Below are 24,183 nucleotides of genomic sequence, written 5' to 3'. Positions count from 1 at the left end.
AATCCTGTCACATCCTGCTATGAATGGTGGTGGACAATTAAACACTCACTGGAGGAGCAGGCTCCACAAATGCGTTCATCCTCAATGATGGAGGAACTGAATGCATTCATGCAAAAGATAATGCATTTGCAGTCTTCAGCTAATTAATTAACTCCATGTGATAGCAAGAAATGGTGAAATGGACTAGATACTGCAAAGGCTATGGGCCCTTACAACATTTTAGCAATAATTCTGAAAACCATTGTTTCAGGAGTTGCCACGCCCTAGCCAAGCTCCTTCAGTACAGCTACAGTACTCGCATCTGCCTGGCAACATGGAAAATTGTTCAGGTATGTCCTGTACATAAAAACCAAAACTAATCCAACCTGGCCAATTACTGTCCCATTAGCCAATTCTCAATCATCAATAAAGTGACGGAAGGGGTCATCAACAGTGCAATCAAGTGGCATTTCCTTTGCAATAATCTGGTCACTGATGCTCTGTTTGGAATCTGCTAAGGTCACTCAGCTCCTAAACCCATTACAGCCTTTGTTGAAGCATGGGCATAAGAGCTGAATTCCAAAGGTGACACTGCCCTTCATACCATAACAGCATTTGACCGAGCATCAAAGCAGCTTGCTTGATTGGCATCTCTTCCACAAATGTTCACTCTTTCCACCACCGGTGAACAGTGGCAGAATGTGTACCAGGAACAGACTGAGGGCCATCCCTCCACTGTCACTGGATCAAAATCCTAGAACTCACTCCCTAACACACTGTGACCTAGCCAGTGATGCCCACATCCCATAAATGAATAAAAATGTGGTATGTCACAAAGCACACCATATTTAATCACTGTTCTGCAGAATCAGAGAATGACGCAGCATGAAAAGTGGCTGCTCAGCCCATTATGTCAGTGCTGACTCTACGCTATAGGCACCCAAATAATCCGATCCTCTGCTCTTTCCCTTCATTTTTTTCCCTTCAACTACTTATCCAATATCCTGCTCCCCTACCATTTCAGGCAGTACATTCCAGATCAAAACAAACTTGCTGTGTATAAATTGTTTTCTCATGCTGCTTCTGTTTTTTGTCTATCACACTATATCTGTGTCCTCCGTCTATTGAACCATCTTTGAGTAGGTCACTTTTTAATCCATTTATTATTTTGAATACTTCAATCAAACTTTTGCTCTGCAAAGGAGAGCAATGCTGCCTTCTCCAGTCAAGACCATCATTCCTGATTCCATTCTAGTGGGGCAGTGTGGTAGCACAGTGGTTAGTACTGCTGCTTTACAGCTCCAGGGATCTGAGTTCGATTCCTGGCTTGGGTCACTATCTGTGTGGAGTTTGTACATACTCCTTGTATTTGTGTGGGTTTCCTCCCACAGTCCAAAGATGTGCGGGTTAGGTTGATTGGCCAAGCTAAAAATGCCCTTTAGTATCCTAAGATGCGTAGGTTAGAGGGAGTAGTGGGGATGTGGGTTAGGGCCTGGGTGGGATTCCATTCTGTGCAGACTCGATGGGCCAGATGACCTCTTTTTGCACTGTAGGGTTTCTATGATTCACAAGTCCTGATTATTAATTATCAGAACATTTAACAAAACCATTAACATTAAATAAAGACAAGCATCTCTAACTGTCAGAAGTTTGGAATATTTTCAGAAACCATGATAAATGATTGCACAGTAAAATTCCTGGTCACTGCACTGCTGCTTGGTGAAGAAGTTGAAGTTATTATTTATTTTAAACAACAGAAACATTGTTTGGATTCTCTGTGTGTCTTTCAATATTTCTTTATGCATCAAAATTCTTCAAATCTTCCCTATCCCACCTAATATTCACTGCTCCATTCCACCCCACTAAATATTCTCAGCTCCTCTTCTCCTCCAGCTAACTTTGTCAGCTCCTCCACAACCCAAATGATAATCCCAGCCCATTATCTCTTCTACCTACCATCTTCAGCTCCCTCCGACTTATCTATCATTAGATGTGTGTTATGTCTTTAAAAGGGTTGCAGTTGCTTTAAGAGCTAATCACATGATTTGATGGTGATGTCATTACAGTGTTGCCACAGGCTGCTGTTTTGACTTCTTATGGGCAACTATGTTTCTTCATCCCGGCACCAAATTGTGAAGTGCCTTTCATAGCCAGTTCCAATTCCATTGCCGCCTTGAAAGTCAAAGTATGTTCAGTAAGCAGTCTTCTTTGGATAGCCTCATTGTGCAGACTACAAACTAGAGTACAAGCTAGATGATCTTGAAGAGTATTTTCTAAGGATTCAACAAACTTGCAATGTTGTGCTAGCTAGCCTTATTAAACTGAATACTTTCACCTTCCACTTGATTCCATGATGACCAGTGGCTTTGGAGAATAATGTCCTTCAAGGATCTTTGTCAATTCTTCACAAGTTTTGGTCCTTGGCTTTGCTGGATGAATCAAGATCTGGAGAAATTTAAAGGCTTTACATCCTATCGTACTGACGAAAACTGTTACAAGCAACTCGTTTGCAATTTTATTTCCTTGTACAAAGTAATGAAAATGCTCTGCATAGGAACTCCATGATTCATTTCCTTTACTGAGAGGCTCCATGGATCCTAATTGACCCACCATTTCTCTTGCCAGCATTAGCAACTCAAGATTGCTCAGTATATATTTTCTTACTTACTTTCTTCCCAGTACTGCCCTTTTTACCCTGGAGACTGTTGACTTGATTTTTTTTCAAATGATCTCAGTTGTACAGCAAAGCATCAAGTCTTTTCAAATATGCCAGATGCTGCCTGGAATCTCACTCTTCTCTGGTTGGAAAAAAAACCTCTCTTAAAACCACACAGAGAGCTTTTTTCTTAGTTGATCTTCCTTCACCAGCACTCACTCTTTAATCCTGTTGTTGCTGTTTCGCAGCCTTCTAATACTCAAAATTTGAGGACCCACAATGTCTGTTTCTTCCACTTGGGATCTTTTCTCAATGTTCTCAATGAAACTAAATCGTGACTCATGCCAGTTTTCTTTCTGTGTTGTTCTTACTACATTTGGGGTTGTGGGTTTTACACAGAAAGAAAAGGCTTGGTTTGCACACATTGATTCAAACTAGCACACAAGAGGTTCACTGAAAGAGATGTTTTCTGTACTTGAGAATATAAAACTGAAAGAAAATATCTAACAATGATGCTACAGCTGAGGCCTAAACAGTGTTTTATAATGGTGCTTTTATAATGGCGCTCTGGTATTCAGCTCATTGGACCAATGAGCTGAATACCAGAGGTGTGATTGCCAGCCTTCACATCAAGACAGCATTCAGTCTTGTGTAATATCAAGGAGCCCTAGCAAAATTGGAGTCAATGGGAATCAAGGTGAAAACTCTCCTGATTGGAGTCATAACCTGGCACAAAGACTGTGGTAGTTGGAGGTCAGTCATCTCAACTCCAAGACATCACTGCAGGAGTTCCTCAGGATAGTGTCCTGGGCCCAACCATCTTCAGCTACTTCATCAATGACCTTTCTTCCATCATAAGGTCAAAAGTGGGGATGTCTGCAGGTGACTGCATAGTGTTCAGAGCCATTTGCGACTCCTCAGATACTGAAGCAGTTCAGGTCCAAATGCAGCAAGACTTGGACAATATCCAGGCTTTGGCTAACAAGTGGCAAGTAACATTTGTGTCACATAAATGCCAGGCATTGACCATTTCTCCATCAAGCGAGGATCTAACCATCACCCCATAACATTCAACGGCATTACTAATGCTAAATTTTCCACTATTAACATCCTGGAGGGTTACCATTGACCAGAAACTGAACTGGGCTGGCATATACATAGTGTGGCGACCAGAGTAGGTCAAAAGCTAGAAATCCTATGGCAAGTAACTTACCTCCTCACCACCCCCCAAAGCTTGTCCACCACATACAAAGCACAAGTCAGGATTGTAATGTAATACTCTCCACTTGCCTGGATGAGTGCAGCTCCACCAACCCTCAAGAAGCTCAACACTATCCAGCACAAAGTAGCCCATTTGATTACTACCCCTTCCACAAATATTCAATTCCTCCACCACTGACCAACAGTGGCAGCAGTTTGAGTAATCTATAAAAAGCACTGCAGGAACTCAATAATATTCTTTAGGCAGCACCTTCCAAAATCACGACCATTACCACCGAGAAGGACAAGAGCAGTAGAGCTCTGGGAATATCACTATCTGGAGGTTTCCCTCCAAGTCACTTACCGACGTGACTTGGAAATATATTGCTGTTCCTTCATTGTTGCTGGGTCGAAGTCCTGGAATTCCCTCCCTGACTCTGCTGTGGGTTTATCCACGCCTGAGGGGCTGCAGCGATTCAAGAAGACAGCACACCACCTCCTTCTGAAGGTTGACTTGAATGGACAATAAATGCTGGCCTTTCAATATCCCGTAAATGAATTTTTAAAAATGGTCAGTCGCACACTCTGCTGCCAGAAATGGTCAGAGGAACTGCTGATAAAATTAATGGAGTGATTTGAAGAGATGATTAAAGTAGTGGATAGGGGAATGTCTATGGATGTTATTTTTATGGGCTTACAGGAGGCATTCAATAACGTCCTTAATGAGAGACTGTTAGCAACACTTGGAGATCATGGAATTAAGGGAAATTAATGACCTGGTTCGGAGTCTGGCTGAATGCCAAAAGAAGGAGAATAATGATAATGGGCAGTTTGTAACTTGTTGAATTGTGCAAAGGTTTATGTTGGGCCTCAACAATTCATTGTATTTATTAATGAATTAGTTGACATAATATGCAGCCAGATATCCCAGGGCCATTACAGCAAAAGTTTGGTTCAAAGTAAAGTCTCATACCAGCAATGAGGTTTTATTTTTGGTGATGTTGATTGACAAAAGAACATTGAATTCCTCTTTTCATCAAATAGTGCCATGAAATTGTTAACATGCACAAGGACAGCACTTTCCAACAATAGAGAACTCTTATCATTTGCTGTATTATAATGTCAGCTTAAATTATGTGATCAAATCATGGAATGGTCCTTGAACCCACAACTGTCTGGTTCAGCATATACATGAGTTTGCCTAATGCTTACAGATGATGTTGCCAAGGAGCTGGCGTATAAATAATAAAGCGGGTGGAACCCTGATGTACAGAAAAGATGTGGACAAGGCAGGAAAAGCTACTGAGGGTGATGTAGCATCTATGATATGACAGGTAGCATTGTGCCCAGGGGAGAGTAGTGCCACAGAGATGGACTGAGGAGTAAGAAGCATTTGTGGAGGATGAGATCAATGATGTTGACAAGAAAAAGTGGACAGGGAAGGCTAAAAATCCATAGGAACAATCACACATACTGCAGTCTTCTGACTGGAGAAGAAGAGAAAACTGAAATAGTGTACATCAAACCGAGAGATTGGATAGTTGCAAGAATCAAAATGATCCCTGCCTTTAGACAAAGAGAAAATTAAAGATGGAATATTGGTTGGGGAGTATGGAAAATTAATACATTTTTAAAACAAGGGTGGATATCAGTAATTTTGAGAATCTAGGGATCATAGGCAAGGATCAGAGCCAGGTTATGTCAGAAAGTATTTAGGTAGGGAAATGTCCTGAGAAATACATTCAGCCTTGACTCTGTGGTCTGGATTTCTGTCTCCCAAAGGAGCTGCAAATCAGGTTGTGAATTGCTGAACTTTGTTTTCTTAGTAAGGAAAAACTGTTTCCCACTGCCTTCCTGATCCCACACCATTTTGTCTGGGTCAGGAAGGCCTTGGGTGCACAATGTGCACACAATTCTTCCAAGGTCATGTCCCCACTGCGAGGATCGTAGAAAATTTGTATATCCTTTCGCACATAGTTTTCAAGTGTTGGTGTGGGTTTTGGAAGCCCGAACAATGCTCTTCCATGGAGACTGTTTGACTGCTGGTGACAGCATGCTGACGAGTCAAAAAGATTCTGAAAGGTAAATACAAAATGTTTAGACACCTCCAAATGTCACTATTAGATGTTGTATCGTAATGTGTTTTTAATGCAGTGATTCATAACCCTCGCATTAATTGTTGTATGAGTATTGTCATGCATTATACTACTTTTTCCATTGTAGAAAGTGCATTGACAATGTAAAAAAATTAAGAAGTCCTATTAGCCTCTGCCGTTATGTTTGGTGCACCTTGCACCTAGTTTCCTCTTTTGACTGTCAAGCAAGATGATTTGAAATGGAGGTTTCTGTTTTGTCAGTTTCAGGGAATGTAGTTGGCTGTCATGACATCTGCAGCCATTATAAATTCTTGGCGGGGTTTCAAATGCTTAAAATGACTTCAGCTCATTAGCTCATTTGATCAAAGAGGCTGAAGTTACAGATTTTGGGCAAGATTTTACAGCCTCGCTTGAGCGAAATTCCAGCCCGAGAGCAACAGATGTCCACCCTTTGCCAACTTGGATTCATGGCGGGTGGGGCAGTTGAATTCCGGCATGTCTTTGCCATGGCTTCTTGTTTGTTTACACGCTGAACAGGCTCTTAAAGACTTGTATTGATATTCTTTAATTGAAGTATTTTATTTCTTTTCAGTATCAATGATAGTGTGCTTGAATTTGGGTCTTATAATATTGTTAAAGTTTTAATTTTTTTCAGTGATTTGAAATAGTTTTCACTGTTATTGCCTGGTTTCTGAGAATTGTATATAGTGCATAATGGATCAGTGGTGACAGAGGATACTTGATGGGCAGATGGGAGCATAGATGTGACATAGGGGATCTGAGGGGGCAAGCTTAGTTGTTGTTTGGAGAACAAAGTTGTGTGGACAGCCTGGCAGTAATGACCTTCTTGCCTTCTCTTCAAAGGACACCTCTCTCACGCATTGATACTCTCACTTTGGCTGAAGAGGCTACCAATGCATCATTTTTGATGGGTCTCTAATTGACTTTTTGTACTCATTTAGGAATGTGGGTTTTGCTGGCTGCACCAGCATTTATTGTCCATATCTTATTGCCTTTTGAGCAGTGAACTGCTGCAGTCCATGTGTGTAAGCGCACCCCTGGTGCTGTTCGGGAGGGAGTTCCAGGATTTCATGCCAGCGACACTGAAGGAAGAGTGATATATTTACAAGACAGGGTATTGAATGGCTTGGTGAGGGAACTTTCCATGTGTCTGCTGACCTTGTCTTTCTAGATGATAGTGGTCGTGAATTCAGAAGGTGCAGTCTGAAGAGTCTTGGTGAGTTCCTGCAGTTCAGCTTATAGATGATACATATGGTTACTACTGCGTGTCAGTTGTGGAAAGACTGAATGTTTGTGGATGGGGTGCCAGGCAAGGGGAGAGTCCTGACTTGTGTCTTGTAGATGGTGGACAGGCTTTGGAGAATCAGAAGGTGAGATACTTGCTGCAGGATTCCTTGCCTCTGACCTGTTTCTGTAACTACATTATTTATATGGCTAGCCCAGTTCAGTTTCTGGCCAGTGTTAACCCACAGGATCTTGATAGTGTGGGACCTAGTGTGGTAATGCCATTGACTATCAAGGGATGATGGTTAGATTCTCCCTTGTTGGAGATGGTCTGTGCCTGGTATTTGGGTGGTGTGAATGTTAATCGCCACTTTTCAGCCTGGATATTGTAACAGGCAATGAGATCTGGGTTTGATGCCTCAAATTTGAAGCATTTCCTGTGTATTGCATTGAAATGTTAATTCAGTTTATATACTACTGTGCAGTTTGAACCTGCGAACTCAGATTTAGGAGGAAATATGCTACCAACAGAGTCAATTTGACATAGTAAGTTATTGGAAGTAAGCGCAAATTCATGAAAAAGTTTGAAAAGTAGTTGATAAAAAAACTGATGGAGGTCTATAAGAGGTATCAAGGGATATGTGATTTCTAAAATGCTATGACTGCCCAGATGAACAACTTTTTATTTGTGATACATTTCTATGTGCATTTCTATGTTTGACAGGTGAACATGTAATAACCTATACTGGTGAGCTCTGGCACAATTTCAGTGGGTGGTAAAGCCTTACAGGAGTATTGTTGTCTTACAGAAATGGCAGATTCCAGTGCTACTGGGAAAGTTCGTGGAAGTAAAGGACGGAATGAAAGGGGAATAGGTGATCGGAGAAAAGCAACAGGGACTAAGGTTAAAGCATCCTCTAACACCGTTACATTTGGTATGAACTGTGTCTTTTTTTGCTTTTTGTATTCACTTTTTGGATCTGTTATATCTACCCCCCTCCCCTCTCCAAACCCCACCTTATAACTTTGCATATCGCCTGTCTACTAAAGCTGAAATGGATAAATTGTATTTCATGAGTATTTAAAATGAACTAAAAACTACAGATACGCAGTTGATTTTCATGTACTGTTTTGAGGTATAATAAATATACTTAAAGAGACTTGTGAGAAGTGGATGTAAAAAGAAGTGTTATAATAAAGGATGTGTTATTGGAATATATCTTCAGCTGCCTTTCTAACAAGTGAGCTTTTAAATTATTCATATTGTAACTTAGGTTGTGTTAGATCAAAATATATTCAAAAGGAAACAAAATGGAAGTGTTTATCACTTGAAGTTAAGAGCACAAATTAATATGAAGAAGCTGAGCCTTTGCTTTGCCCAGCTGTGATGTTGGGGCTACTTTTAGTTGAAGGCTGGATCTGAGGCAGATAGAAAAGTCCTCTAAAACAAATAAGGTTGTTCTGTGACTGTGCGCAGCCAGCAACAAGTGATTATGTTAGATATTGGAAAAACTGAAGCCATTGTTTTTGGTTCCCACTCCAAGCTCTGTTCCCCAGGCATTGAACCCAATCCTCCCCTTGACAACAGTCTGTAATTAATCCAGTCTCTGCAAACTTGGTGTCCATTGGCCTTGAGACGAGCTTCCAATCTCAAATTCATGCATCACACCTTCTTAATGCCTCCTGACCTCGTCCCTATCTCACTCATCTGCTGCCGAAATCCTCGCTCATGCCTTACTTGCCTCTGGACACGTTGCTGATTGGTCTCCCACATTCTATCCCTCTTAAATTTGAGATCATCCAAATCTCTGGTGCTCTCTTTCGACTCGTACTGAATCCTCTTCATCTATTACCTATGTGCTTGCTGATCTACTAATCGAGAAACCTCTTGGTTTTAAAACTTGAATCCTTGTTTTCAAATCCTGTATGACCGCTATCTCTGTAACTTCCTCCAACTCACAACCTTCAGAGATACCTGCAACGCTCTCTAATTCTGGCCTCTGGAACTGCCCCAATTTTAACAGGTCCCTCATTGGCGTTTATCTCTTCAGGTATCCAGAGACTCTGGAATACCTTACCTAAACCTGTCTATCTCACTTTCCTCCTTTAAGACCCTCTCAAAACTTTCCTCTTTCACCAAGGTTTTAGCCATCTGACCTAATATGGCTCAGTATCATGTTTTGTTTTAGAATGCGCCTGTGAAGTATCTTGGGACATTTTGCTTGACTAAGAGCACAATATTATAACTTAAATATAACTTGTTGTATTGTTCTGTCCTACGAACAGCTCTTACCTTTTGCTAGCAGAGCTATCCCATTTAACATTTGGTAAAAGTCATGGAAATAGTGGATTCTTACTGTTTGACACAAATGTTCCTTGTGTTGTCATGGTGTTACCTTACATCTGAAGACAGGACAAATTAAAACTCAGTGTCACATTTGGATAATTCCTGGAGAACACCCAACTACAGTTGTCAAATTGTCAAGATGTCCTGTTCTGTCCACGTGATATTACTCACATTGCGATAGAATGCAACTGCTTAATAAATGGAAGTTATTGTCTCTGAGAAAGAGAAATGAATATATTGTAGAGTCACAGACCACAGAAGGAGGCCATTTAGTTCATTGTATCTGTGTGCGTTGATTGTGATGATTGCCCCTTCAAGGATGACCCAGCAGAAGAGGGCCACCTGGCTTGAATGATCAATTAGGATGAGAGTGGTAATCACCCAGGGGCGGGGTGGTGGTAGGGGAGAGGTGGAGCTTTCTCTTAGGCAGAAGACAACTAGCAGACATATAGGGACTGAGGCAACTATTGCTCCAGGGCACAGTTGCCCTCTGTACATTTGTTTCTTTTTCATAAATCCCCTTTGTGGTTTCTGATAAAGTCTGTAGTGTGCATTATTACATTAGCATCAAGGATAAGATGGATTATGAGATCACTGCCTACGGCGCAAGGTGTGTGAGTAATGAGATGTTACGGTATTGCTGGACCCTGAGGAACAGATGGAGAGCAAACCTGAGCTGGCTGATACAGTCAGAAGTTCAGAAATATGTAGAACAAACAAGGAAGAGAAAATAATCCTCAAAAGCAAAGGCTGTGATTTTTATCTTTGAGAAAAAGTGAAACTTAAGTTTGAAAAAAGGACGAAGTTTTTTTTTCTTAAGAAAGCAAAGAGAACACAGAGAGTGTTCTGAGTGGAAAAAATGTCCCAAAGGGTGGTAGCTTGATCTACAGAGCACGGGAAAGTGAAGAGGCAAAGATCCAAACAGAGCCTACGGGAGTTCTAGGTAGCGGTGCCTGCACTGAGAGACTGCCAGCAGCAAGTTCTGAAATTTTAGAGAGAAGTCCTTGTTTAGGAGATAAATTAAATTTTACAAAACAGCCCCTTGGACTTTGTATGCACTGAATCTTGCATTGAAATTGGTGAAAAATAGCCTGGCACCTCAAAAGAAGACAGATGTTATAAATGGCCAGAGAAAAGAAAAAGCTGCAGAAATCTCTGAGTGAGTTTTCTGTCTGTAAAAAGTAATTCCAAAAGTTTAAAAAAAGTTTCAAAGGACAACCTGCCAGGTTTGCAGCAAAATTTAAAATTATGACAAAGGCACATAGACAGAATAGGCAGCCGCTGCCAGTTGAAAGATCAAGTTGAGAGTCTTAGAGGGGCAATGCACTTAAAGACATATTGCATTTAAAGTGGTAATATACTTAATGCGGCAACCACAAGTAGAAACAGTCGACAATGGACAGGAAAATTGGAGAAGACCACAAATAGAAGGCAACAAGCAAAAGGAAATGTAACATAAGCAATGCAAGACCTCAGAGGAGATAATAAGACCTCAGGAAAGATGCAACAGAAGACCCCAAAGGAGGGCAATGATGAAAGACCCCAGAAGAAAGGCAGCGAATGACAATAAATGACCAAATGAAGAGCAACAAAAGAATTGCAGAATGGAAACAAATCAACACTTGGTTCGAGACAAACCGGCCAACAGTGAAGCAAAAGGCACTTAGCTGAAGTTAAGACAAGTAGAAATGAAGATTCCATTTGTGAAATGTACATATCCAGTAAGAACATGATGGATTCAGATGGGAAGAAGCACCAAAATTAAAGACTTTAAAAAAACTATGAACCATTGAACATAAAGGCAAATCAGCAAAAATAATTAAAGCTTTAGAGAAGACATTAAAACAAAATGAAATGCCTGTCAGCAAACTTGAAAAGAAGTTGCAAGAATTGACAAATGAAATTAAAGAAACTTAATGAGACAATGTAGAATAAGATGAATTCCGTGAAAAAGCAACCAGAAAATAAGAACAAGTCCAGTGAAGAATTGAATCAGGAGAATAAGAGCTTGCAGAAGGAATGTTTGGCAATGAGAAATTAACTGAAGAGGTAAAAACATTGAAGTTGGCAGCAGATTCAGCAATTCAGATGGAAAAAGCAATTAACATTACATGCCAGGACAAGATTGGTGAATTGGTCACACAAATGGAAAAGCAGCAAGCCTGTATGGAAGAGGCACAAGAAATTCAGTGACCTCATACAATTGGTGAAAAACCAGTAAATACATCCTTCCAAGTTATATCCTACCACTAATCACACACTGCTCCATTCACCACACTTTGTTCACTTGTCTACCAATGATCTATGTCAGCCATGACTCAAACTCATTTTCATAATCTTTATCTCACCGTCAAACATTTAGCATGGCTGGAAACTGTTTACATATTCCACAGCCTGTGCACACGCTGCCAGCTATTAAATTGTAGCAAGCACGTCATGCAAACATGGCAGCACACTGAATGTTACATTTCCCTCTCTTTTGCAGGACAGGATGGTCCAATAGTGATTGCAGTAGCTAACTACTGGAGGGTAGGTTTGGCTGTATGCTCATACCTTTATGGAAGAGAAATGCTGCAAATATTTGGAATGACCAGCATTGAGGCTATGGCCAACAGTGTTGCTGAAACCAATGTCGATGACAGTATGTGCCGAATGCATCTTGTCAAATCCATTTTGCCCTCATCCCACAATCTGTTACCATGTGCAAGCTGCAGGTGGTCTAACTATGCAACTAATGCTTTCCACTCACCCCTCAGCCATCACTCTAATGCTACCCTTGTGCCTTTATACCTTTAGATAGTCAAGAACTGCTAGCCAGCTGTGGGTATAAGAGGTTGAAGGCCAAGAGGAAGAACAGACTGAGAAGGAAGAAACATCATCACTCAATCTGAAAATTACAGCCAGCGGTTCAGATACTGTTGCAATGTGTGGTTTAGAGGATAGCATAAAGGTACGATCAGAATGTGGTGAATCACTAGATACAAGTAGGCTGCATCTAGAGCAGGGAAGAAGGCTAATGTAGGTGCAAGCTACCTGGAGAGTGAGGTTGTATGAGTTGAGACAGGACTTGGTTGAGGACTTTGCTGGGAAAATGTACCGGAAAAGGCTGATGGACATATGCGTAAATATGCTTGGTGCATTTGCTGCCCTGCCAGAGAACCTGATATCACTGTTAAGGAGCTTGGAGGCATTGGGGTCCAACTTGGCCCAGGGCTTCAAAAATAATTTGTAACCCATCCTTTTCAATGTGAAAGTGGTAGCCAACTCCATGAGAACAATTGTGGACCCAACTGTGATGCAGTCTCTGATGTCCAATGTCTCAGCTTACAATTCAGTCCAAACAGAAGACGATCAATGTTTGAGTGTTGTTGTGGAAGCTCATACTGAGGTCACAAAGTTCTGTCTTGCAATGCATGCACAGTTTAGTACCTCAGAGAAGGCTCAAACTACTGCCATCATGACAGCGGATACCAGTGCTTAAAGGAGATTTGATTTGATTTATTATTGGCACATGTATTGGTATGCAGTGAAAGGTATTGTTTCTTGCATGCTATAAAGACAAAGCATACTGTTCATAGAGGATGCAATGTTATAGTCATAGCTAGGATATAGAGAAAGATCAACTTAATGCGAGATAGGTCCATTCAAAAATCTGATGGCAGCAGAGAAGAAGCTGTGCTTGAGTCAGTTGATACATGTCCTCAGACTTCAATATCTTTTTCCCGAAGAAAGATGGTGGAAGAGAGTATGTCTGGGGTGCATAGGGTCCTTGGTTATGTTTAGCTGCTTTTCTGAGGCAATGGGAAGTGTAGACAATGTCAATGGATGGGAGGCTGGTTTGAGTGATGGACTGGACTTCATTCACGACACTTTGTAGTTTCTTCTGGTCTTGGACAGAGCAGGAGCCATACCAAGCTGTGATACAGCCAGAAAGAATGCTTTCTGTGGTGCATCTATAAATGTTGATAAGAGTCCTGGCGGACATGCCACATTTCCTTTAATCTCCTGAAAAAGTAGAGGCATTGGTAAGCTTTCTTAACTATAGTGTCAGCATGGAAGTACCAGGATAGGTTATTAGTGATCAGGACACCTAAAAACTTGAAGCTTTCAACCATTTCTACTTCATCCCCATTGATATATACAGGGGCATGTTCTCCACTATGCTTCCTGAAGTTGAGGACTATCTCCTTCGTTTTTCGACATTGGAAGGGAGAGATTATTGTCATTGCAGCAGTTCACCAGATTCTCTATCTCTTTTCTGTGCTGTGTGTTGTCATTGTTTGAGATTCGACTCACAACGGTGGCATCATAGGCAAACTTGAAAATTGAGTTGGAGGGGAATTTGTCCACACAGTCATTGGTGTATAAGGAGTATAGTAAGATGCTGAGGACACAGCCTTGTGAAGCATCGGTGTTGAGGGTGATCATGGAGGAGGTGTTGGAGGAGGCTTGTAGGGTCTCACTGCAGTCCAGCAGTCTATGTTGCAGCAAGTTACTAGGATTGCTGGGCCAGCACCTCTGAGAAGTGGCAGTTACTCTGTGTGCAGACTTGCTGTTGTCTCTCAGGATGACAGCATTCAGGATCCCGCCACTGTCCCTCCACCAGTGCCCATGATATTGTTCATCGGACAGCCCAGACTGCAATCATCCAAGCTGACGTGATGCAGCCCAAAGCCAACAATCTTCCACCAAGTATACTGCAATTACTGGGCTATTGGGTAGCACTGTAAAAGGAACATTGGGCCAGGCAAAGGCATCCACATATCAAGCAATAAGGATGATTAGTTGACTAGTATCTGGAGAATTGGAGGTATTGATGGACGAAGTTGTTGTGGAATGGTTGCTTTTACTTCAGGATTGTGGCTAAGTGGATGCCGTGATTGTCTGCCACAGGTGGGTGGTAAGGTGTGGAAATGTTAAACATGGGGATCTTAGGTTTAATTCATGGAACAGGAGTCTGATGAGAAGCACACAGACAGCCTGTCCAGAATGTGGAAGCATCAGCTGCATCATCCCTATTGCTGCTCCTCCCCTTGAAGTGCTTGCTGAACCATTGGTTCAAGGGCTGTGTCCTCATTATGATCAGGTTGTGGAGCATGCAACATGCAACCTGTGGTCTGGCAAGTACCAGAAGACTCCTCCTGAACCATTGCTTTAGCACTCTCATGGTCTGCTTTGGTGGTCTTCCGTGTTGCATCATTGCTTTCATTATAATAGTGCTGGCCATGTGATTGCAGAGGGAGTTATTAGCCAGTTGTAAATGGGGTAGCCTTCATTGCTAAATCGCCACACTTTGGTCTGAATTGACGCTTGCAAGATTGCTGAATTATTGGATGGATGCAAAGTAAATGAATCAGGCCAAGATAGCAGCATTCATTGCAGTTTCACCTTTGAGATCCAAAGCCCACAAACCACAAAACCACATGTGTGTAGTAAATGGCATCTTGTTGCATGGTGAAGTCCATTACTCTGGCAAAACCACATGCACATTCCTCCTGCTTCTCTGTGTTTAGAGAGAAGTCAGTGAAGTTCCAGCCATACAGAGCTTTGTCACTTCCTGGATGCTATAATGGATGACAAACTGCCAGATGTCTCCTATGTATCCTGTTCCAGCCTGGACAGGTTCATTGGAGGAAAATCTCAGGGTCACTGACAGCATGTTGAGGCTGCAGGTCTGGTTCCTAGAGGTGGCACTGTCTGTGACCAACCCCTTAAGGAATCTCATTCACCAAGCACAATACTCCTGACTTGGGTGCAAGTAGAATAATTACTCCCTGAAGACCCAGGTGAGTATGGTCTCCTGCTGAGAGCTGCCACTCCTCCTAAGTCTGTGAATATGTACGCCTTTTTTGCTGCCCTGTTCCATGTCCTTTTGATTCTGCATCCCAAAGGGAAACAGCAAATAAACCCCTCATGATTGAGAGGTAGTGATGAATTCAGAGGCATTTTAGTTGCAACTATTGCCTTCTCAACATCCAACACCACTTCCTGCAAACTATACCAACATTTCATAACTCCTTTTAGAAACTCAGGTAGAGACAGTAGGAAGTGATAAGCAACTAACCTGCAAGTTGAATGCTGCTATGCTTAACTAGTACTGGCAGGTTGTCCTTCATGCCACTCAACAAATGTTGAGGTGAGTGAATTTAAGAGAGGGCATTAACTTGAGTGCAACAGTGGTTAGCACTGCTGCCTCACGACGCCAAATACCAGTATTCGATTCCCGGCTTGGGTCACTGTCTATGTGGAGTTTGTATGCTCTTCCCGTACCTGTGTGGGTTTCCTCCAACAGTTTCCTCCTACAATCCAAAACATGTGCTGGTTTAGGTGCATTGGTCATGCTAAATTCTCCCTCAGTGTACCTGAACAGGTGCTGCAGTGTGGCAACCTGGGGATTTTTACAGTAACTTCATTGTAGTGTTAATGTAAGCCTACTTGTGACACTAAAAATAAGCTTTAAACTTTAAATATATACACTACCATATATATCCTGTTGTTTTCATTGCATTATTGAGTTTCCTGCCTATATGATATATACTTATAACATATTCATAATTCTATTAATAATCGTGCACAGTACCTTGAATAATAATTGTGGCGAAATATATTTCTTTAGAAATCATAAATAGCAGTTTATCTAATCTAAAATGCATCATCAATAATGATTTTAAGCCACTTATTGAGCAGTTAACGAGGCACTTAATGAGCGAATGTCACAAAAGCATTGTTAATGTATCTGTGCAGTGAACAATTTTTGTGTTTAATGGCTTAACTGAAAAGTATGAGAATGTTGATGCGTGCACAACACTTGGCATACAGTTAATCCTAACTGGCAGTGCTTCTGATCTGTAACAAAATCCAGCCTCCATTGACATTGTTGTTTTCAAGGATACTCTTGCACACATATGATGGGATTTACCAGCTCTGTTACATCTTCACCACCTCGTGGAATAGACGAGTCATTGGGCCAAAATCTTGCAGTCTCTCTGAATTGTTGGAGACTGGGCATATGACTGAGATGCATTTTGGGATTCTGTGGAAGTCCTGATGAGAAGAACTGTGTGGGAATTGCGCGAGAAGTTTCAGTGTCTGATTGGCAATTCCTCTGGTGCATAGGACCCTCCATGAATGTCTCTGTCTCCTGAATTAGAGTCACAATATTTGGATTATGTAGTCAACCATTTAGAGGATTCAAAAAGGCATTTTCCTAGTTGGAAACAACTACCAAATATTTGCTGCAAGCAACCCCACAGGATGCTTCTATTTGAGATAAAAGGCTTGAACCATTGATCTGTTCCCATCACTTTAAAGTGGCATGTTAGATGGGTCCCTTACCAAGAACAAAAACAGTAATTAATCTATATGCATCCTCAATTATGTTGCATCATGGCTTTGTCTTGAGATATATATCAGCTAGTCTGGGAGGCATATGGTGCCTGCCAGCAACAATTAATAGTAATCAATTTTCATCTTGTGTCTGCTGTTAGCAGTAAGGAGTAAACCAATAGATAATCCACCATGGATCGGAGTTGGAATTAGAGGCTTCAGATAGTTCTTCGGTACTTACCTGGATAGTTACACAGGAAATTTTAGACAAATAAATCCTAGTATAACTATAGAACTGAGTCCCCAATCACTCAAACTGACCCTCAATTACCTGCCTGACCCAAACATGTCCCAACCAGACCGACCACTTGCCTATCTCTCTGACCTGACCCAGCTATTCCACCTGAGACTCGACTGTTACCTCACCCACACTTACCTACTTATGTCCCCTAACCACATTCTACCATCCTACTCATACAGCAACATTCAAACTGGATGTTTAAACTGCATACAGCAAGTGGTGTCATGAAAAAGAGGCCTGTCCTGTCTTCACTGTGACTGTACTCTTCTTCAATAGTGCACTCCAAGGGTCTCTGTTTTCCACATTTCTGGAAAAGCCAGGTTCAGAAGATCCTGGAAGAAATATGGAGCAGTATCGGGTATTTGCCTCTACTTTCTCAGAAGATGAGGGAAATTTCATGTCAGCTGTGATCTCACCAACTTTTACAGATGCACCATAGAAAGCATTCTTTCTGGTTGTATCACAGCTTGGTATGGCTCCTGCTCTGCCCAAGACCACAAGAAACTACAAAGGGTTGTGAATGAAGCCCAGTTTGTCACGCAAACCAGCCGCCCATCCATTTACTATGGCTATACTTCCTGTTGCCTCGGAAAAGCAATCAACATAATCAAGAACCCCATGCACCCCGGACATTTCTCTTCCACCTTCTTCTGTCAGGAAAAAGATACAAAAGTCTGAGGTCACATGTCAGCCGACTCAAGAACAGCTTCTTCCCTGCTGCCGTCAGATTTTTGAATGGACCTACCTTGCACTAAGTTGATCTTTCTCTACACCCTAGCTTATGACTGTAATACAACATTCTGCACTCTCTCTCTTGTTTCATTCTGTATGAATGGTATGCTTTGTCTGTATGGCACACAAGAAACAATACTTTTCACAGTATGCTAATACATGTGACAATAATAAATCAAATTAAAATTCGAGGGGAGAGGTATCTTGATGCTGATTGCTGCTTCTTGGAAGATCCTGGCCACTATCCTTAACTATGAGGTAGAAATGAGAATAGCCACTCAAAAGGCATAATGTGGCAGCATGCAATAAAATTAAACATTTTGATCCAAGGTGGATTATCTATTGATAAAGGCAAAATAGTGTGGATGCTGGAATCAGAAACAAAAACAGGAAATGCTGGAAAATCTCAGCAGGTCTGTGAGCATCTGTGGAGAGAGAATAGAGTCAAGGTTTCCAATCTGAACCCAGGCTTGAAATGTTGACTCTATTCTCTCTCCTTAGAGGCTGTTAGACCTGCTGAGTTTTTTCAGCATTTCCTGTTTTTGGATTATCAAATGGTTTTCTTCTTACTGGTCACAGCACACACAAGATGAAAACTGGTTACTACTAACTGGTGCTGGCAGGTGTCATACGACTTCCAGACTGATTGATATACACATCTCAAGACAAAGCCGTGATGCAACGTAATTGAGGATGTGTTTAGATGAATTACTGCTTTTGTTCTTGGATGGGGACCTATTTAACAAGCCACTTTAAAGTGATGGGAACAGATCAATAGTTCAAGACTTTTATCTCAAGTCGAAGCATCCTGTGGCGCTGCTCGCAGCCAATATTTGGCAGTTGTTTCCAATTGGGAAAATGCCTTTATGAATCCTTTAAATAGTTGACTATGTAATGTAGTTACGGATGAAATAATTTTCAATATCCATTTGGGGTGTTTTCAAAGGAAGTGGCAACTACCTGTTTGGAATAATTGCACAATGACAGCAGATAATCTGGATCCATCTACGTGATGAGGCAAGTGGATATCCATTTAAGTAGAAAAGCACATTTCAAGTCCCTGTTTAATATTAAGTGTCATGTAGGAAGGAATGTCTGTTACTTTGATGGCTCAAGAAGTTTAGTAACATTTATAATTACAGTAAATGTGGCACGCTGGCACAGTGGTTAGCTCTGCTGCCTCACAGTGCTAGGGCCTGGGTTCGATTCCTGGCTCTAGTCACTGTCTGTGTGTAGTCTGCACATTCTCTCCGTGCCTGCATGGGTTTCCTCCAGGTGTCCCGGTTTCCTCCCACCATCCGAAAGATGTGCTGGTTAGGTTCACTTGTCATGCGAAATTTTCCCTTAATGTACCCGAACAGATGCCGGAGTGTGGCGACTAGGGGACTTTCACAGTAACTTCATTGCAGTATTAATGTAAGCCTACTTGAGATACTAATAAATAAACTTTAAAAATGTACTGCTTATGCTGTGCAATTTACATTTACCTGTTTAATTTTCTGTAGATTTGTCAGATGATTGACAATCTCAGTAACTGTGATTAAGCATATATTCTACTGTGAAGACAAGGAACCCATGTACTGACATGTGATATATTCAGGAAGTCGATGCTAAGAGTTCTGTTTAGTCCCTGGATCTCACTAATTCTTTGGGCAAGATGACGGCATGGATGCTGAATCCAAGGAAGATAAATGTAGCATAAACAATCTGAGTATGCAATGTAGGCAACAAGATTCTACAATAGAATAGAGAGGTTGAGATGCCTTAACATTTGGTTGCACAAGATCATTGTATTTGAAAATATTTTGTTATTTTACACTGTTAAGAAATCAAGTGACAAAGTGTACAAATATTATAAACATTTTACAGAAAGAACGGTCAAAGTTTAGGTTGTTCTGTTTCCTAATGGCTAATGCAGTCAAATTGGAACTTCATTAAGAATGTGATTGAAAATTAGTGCTATGGATTCTGGACTCAATGGGCCTGATTTTACCATCAAGTTGCACCCGTTTTCAGGCGCAAAAACTTGGTAAAGTCGGGTGCGAGGTGAGTAGCACAATCTGTGCCGGCATCTGCGCTGGTTCCCCCTTTACCAGGGCCTGAAAATGGACGTGATTGGGACTGCACCTGAAATGGGTGTGATGGCTGTTTGAATGCATTTGCATGCATTTAAATTGACTTAATGGGCTGCACGTCCAATCTTACCAGCACTTCCCCCTTTACCACCGCGTTCGCCCATCCAGAATCGGCGCGAAACAGACATGCTCAACAAAAGTCCGATTCGGGTGCTCCAGTTAGTGAAGAGGTAAGTCCGACAGCTCTCTGCTTGAGATCAGTAGTGGGGGTTGGGGGGTGGAGGGAGGTGGGTCTGATGCTCTCTGCTTGAGTACAGTAAGAAGTCTGATGACACCAGGTTTAAGTCCAACCTATTTATTTGATAGTAAACTCGCAAGCTTTTGGGGTTTGCCCCTTCATCAGGTGAATGGAGAGTTCTGGCCTCAGACAGAGCATATAACAGCATAGACTGCTTACAGATTACTGATTAGAATGTGAGTCTTTACACCTAACCTGCTATTCAAGTCTTAAAGATGCCAACAATGTGAGTGGAACGAGCATTAAGTCCAGGTTAATGGGATGTGTATTGTCTCCAGACAGTACAGTAAGTGAGGTTTTTTTCTGTGCATGCGCAATTAGAGATGCCAATCGCAACTGCAGAATTTCGGGCGCATTAAGCCCCACTCACAGACTTCTGTAGCACGATGTGAAATTGTTGATATTTTTTCAGGCAGAGTGTGTATGGGGGCGCCTGAGAACGGGTTTAAAAGTCAGATCTGAAACATTCCCAGTTTCAAGTCTGCCCAGCACTTTGAATCAAAATGGTAAAATAAGGCCCAATGATTCCTGATTCCCATGGCGGATGGGGCAGTAAAATTCTGGCGCAGAAGTTGCTGTCAGATTTACCTTGTGATAACAGGGAGAACTGACAGCTTTGTTGTTATTATGACATCAAATTCCAGGATATTATTCTTTGTTGTTTAGAACTTGACATAAATTCTGAGTTTTTCTATATGGCATTTCACAGATGTGTGTTGCAGTATGAATAATGGCTAGGAAAAGAAAAGTAGTATTTTTTTATCTGACATTAAATTTTAATGGACACAGCTTGTGAATCACAACAATCTCATGAAGGTTGACATGGGACTCTACAAAGCTCTAACAGAAGATGTCAAAGCAGCACAATTTTCAGTGCATAACATTACAGCAGACTACAGTACTGAACAACTTTTTACTGGTTCATTTGCAAATTCACAGCACTAAACAGCAGTCATCTCCTGTGTTTTCTTCAATCATAATCATTTCAAACTTCAAATGCACAGGGCTGTTTTTGCTCTTGAATTTCAATGTCTTTCTTCTGTAACAATGTGATACACAATCATGGCATGGGAATAGCAGGTCAGCTTGCTTAGTAAATGATGGCAGGGCAGTTAGTAATATGCTGAAATTATAAGATCATTTACAATAATGCTAACATGTTAATGAGTTATATAACTGATAGGTTTAACAATCATAAAACTTGTCCTCGGCACCTGCATAGTGATTGTGGCTAATGTCAATCTATGCTTTGGCACCTGCTTTCCTACAGTCCCACCTTCCACGTCTTGCACTGACTACTGGTCTAAAACATTTGCAGGTACAATTTCAACTTCCTTCTTTATTTACTCATCTACAGGATATAGGTGTTGCCAGCAAGACCAGCTTTGACTTACCAGCCCTAATAGTCTTTGCAACAGTGGTGGTAAGCAGGCTTTTTCAATCACTGCTGTTCGTGTGTGAAGGTTCTCCTGTAATGTTGTTAGAGAGGGATTTTGGCTCAGTGACAACGAAGGAATGAGTCACAATTTTACGGGAGCTCGAAGGAAACTTGATGTGATTTGTGTCTCATGCCCTTGCTGCTTTTGTCCTTCTAGGTGATAGGGAGCATGAGATTGGGAGGTCCTGACGAAGAAGCCTTTGCAAGTTGCTGTGGTACACCTTGTACACATTGTAGCCACAGTGGTGGTTGCACTAGTGGTTGGAATGTTGATTTATCAGGCTACTTTTGATAATGTTGTGCTTCTTTAGTGTTGGAACTCTTCTCATCCAGGAAAGTGGAGAGTATTCCCTCATCAGCCTGACTTGTGTCTTGTGGTTGGTGGGAAAGCTTTGAGTGGTCAGGACATGAATTACTTGCTACAGAATACCCACACTCTGATCTGCTTTTATAGCCTGATATCATTCGGCTTCTGATCAGTGGTCACCTCCAGGATGTTGATGGTGGGTGAGTTAAAGGTGGTACTGCCAAAGGGAAGCGGTTAGGTTGTCTGCTGTTGGTGGAGATGGTTCTTGTCTGGCACTTGCGTGGTGTGAATGTTATTTACCATTTATCAGCCCGTGCTTGGACGTGGCCCAGGTCTTTCTGCCTCCAGTCATGGATTGCTTAATTATCTGAGGATTTGTGAATGGAAATGAACAGTGTGCAGTCATTAGTGAACATGCCCTCTTCTGACCTTACAATGGAGAGAAGGTCACTGATGCAGCAACTGGAGATGGTTGGGCCTAGAACACTATCCCGAGGATCTTCTGCAGTAATAGGGCCGGGATACATGGTTTTCAGCAAACACAACCTTTCAGCTCGACGTGACACCAGATGGGGACTGATGGCTTTTAGTACTGATCTTCTGTTTTCAATACCTATATGCAAAGTTTGTTTAATATATTTTCCCTCTTCAAATTAAGTATTCATTATTGCGTTTTGTTGTTTGCGAAATAGTAATAAACATCAAATGCCAGAAAACTTCAGCACAAGTAAATACACACCAAATATTTGTTCACAGGACAAGAACCAAATATCAACATTTTTAGGTTGAGCTGCTGCTACCAGGATTATAGAGTACGAGTTGTTCTAAACCAGAAAGCTAGACTGTGAAGGATAGAACTGGACCCAATCTTAACATGCACTCGTAAGCTTCTAATTACCAAGATATACATTACAAACATGCATCTCCTTGCCTAACAGTCACAATGTCAGGCTGTTTCTATTTATAGGAGCTCAAGTGAATCCCCAGTTATTGCCCTCTGCCTGCATATAATTAAGCACAGTTACCGTACAATTAACAGATTCCCTTCTCTCTCTTTAAATTAAAATTAGACTTTTTATGTACGACTGAAATGTCAAAACATATTAAATCAGGCTTCTATATTCTGTACAAAGCATACATTGCAAGACACACCTCCTGTAGGATTCCTAACAACTTCTTCATGTGTATGTTTCTTTTTGCAAAACATTCAGACAGTTGAAGACTTGCATACGCCCATTTAATTTTAGAGATTTTCTTTCGCTCCGGCACTTTGTTTCAAGCCAGCAAGGTCAATTTGTAACCTTTTCTCATTCACATTTTTTCGAGAGAGTACAGAAACTGCAATAAACAATTATCAGCATAATGTTCGATGGGTGCATTATCTTTAATATACCCATTGTATAGAATCTCACTTAAAATATTTGACAAAGCGATTTGATTTGATTTATTATTGTGCATACACTGTATTAACATACAGTGAAAAGTATCGTTTCTTGTGCGCTTTCCTGACGAAGCAAATCGTTCAAAGAGAAGGAAACGAGAGATTGCAGAATGCAGTGTTATAGCCATAGCTAGGGGTGGCGAGAAAGATCAACTTTAATGCAAGGTAAGTCCATTCAAAAGACTGACAGCAACAGAGAAGAAGTTGTTCTTGAGTCGGTTGGTACGTGACCTCAGATTTTTGTATCTCTTTCCCTGACGAAAGAAGGTGGAAGAGAGAATGGCCAGGGTGTGTGGGTTCCTTAATTATGCTGGTTGCTTTGCCGAGGCAGTGGGAAGTGTAGACAGAAATTGAACCTCCTATTCATAACCTCTCAGACTGCCAGCGGTTGTCATGATGTGGAGATGCCACCAGGTACACAGTACATACTCTTGCAACTCGGCCAATGTTGTCTACCTGAAATACTGCAGGAATGGATGTCCCGAGGCTTGGTACATTGGGGAGACCATGCAGATGCTACGACAACGGACGAATGAATACTGCTAGACAATCACCGGGCAAGAGTGTTCTTTTCCTGTTGGGGAACACTTCAGCGGTCACGGGCATTCGGCCTCTGATCTTTGGGTAAGCATTCTCCAAGGCGGCCTTCACGACACACGACAACGCAGAGTCGCTGAGCAGACACTGATAGCCAAGTTTTGCACACATGAGGACGGCCTCAGCCCGGATCTTGGGTTTGTGT

General features: G+C 41.6%; 1 protein-coding gene across 3 annotated transcripts in view; it reads left to right on the top strand.

Annotated features, from left to right (window-relative positions):
* Nucleotides 1-24,183, top strand: part of znf512b (zinc finger protein 512B) — a 115,796-nt gene that overhangs the window by 3,585 nt on the left and 88,028 nt on the right. For 2 of the 3 annotated variants that reach the window (XM_080204888.1, XM_080204891.1), the window contains exon 2: nucleotides 7,986-8,111. In XM_080204888.1, the coding sequence (XP_080061014.1) occupies nucleotides 7,988-8,111 (124 nt within the window). In that variant the 5' untranslated portion in view covers nucleotides 7,986-7,987. Of the gene's footprint in view, nucleotides 1-5,831; nucleotides 5,918-7,985; nucleotides 8,112-24,183 lie in introns of those variants that run through there. The other variant, XM_080204889.1, reaches the window with a different exon arrangement.

The sequence above is a fragment of the Carcharhinus amblyrhynchos genome, chromosome 16, assembly GCF_965287045.1.
Source record: "Carcharhinus amblyrhynchos chromosome 16, sCarAmb.v2.hapA, whole genome shotgun sequence".
Taxonomy (NCBI): Eukaryota; Metazoa; Chordata; class Chondrichthyes; order Carcharhiniformes; family Carcharhinidae; genus Carcharhinus; species Carcharhinus amblyrhynchos.
Note: the sequence above shows the minus strand (reverse complement) of the source record. Positions and strands in the feature narration are given on the sequence as shown.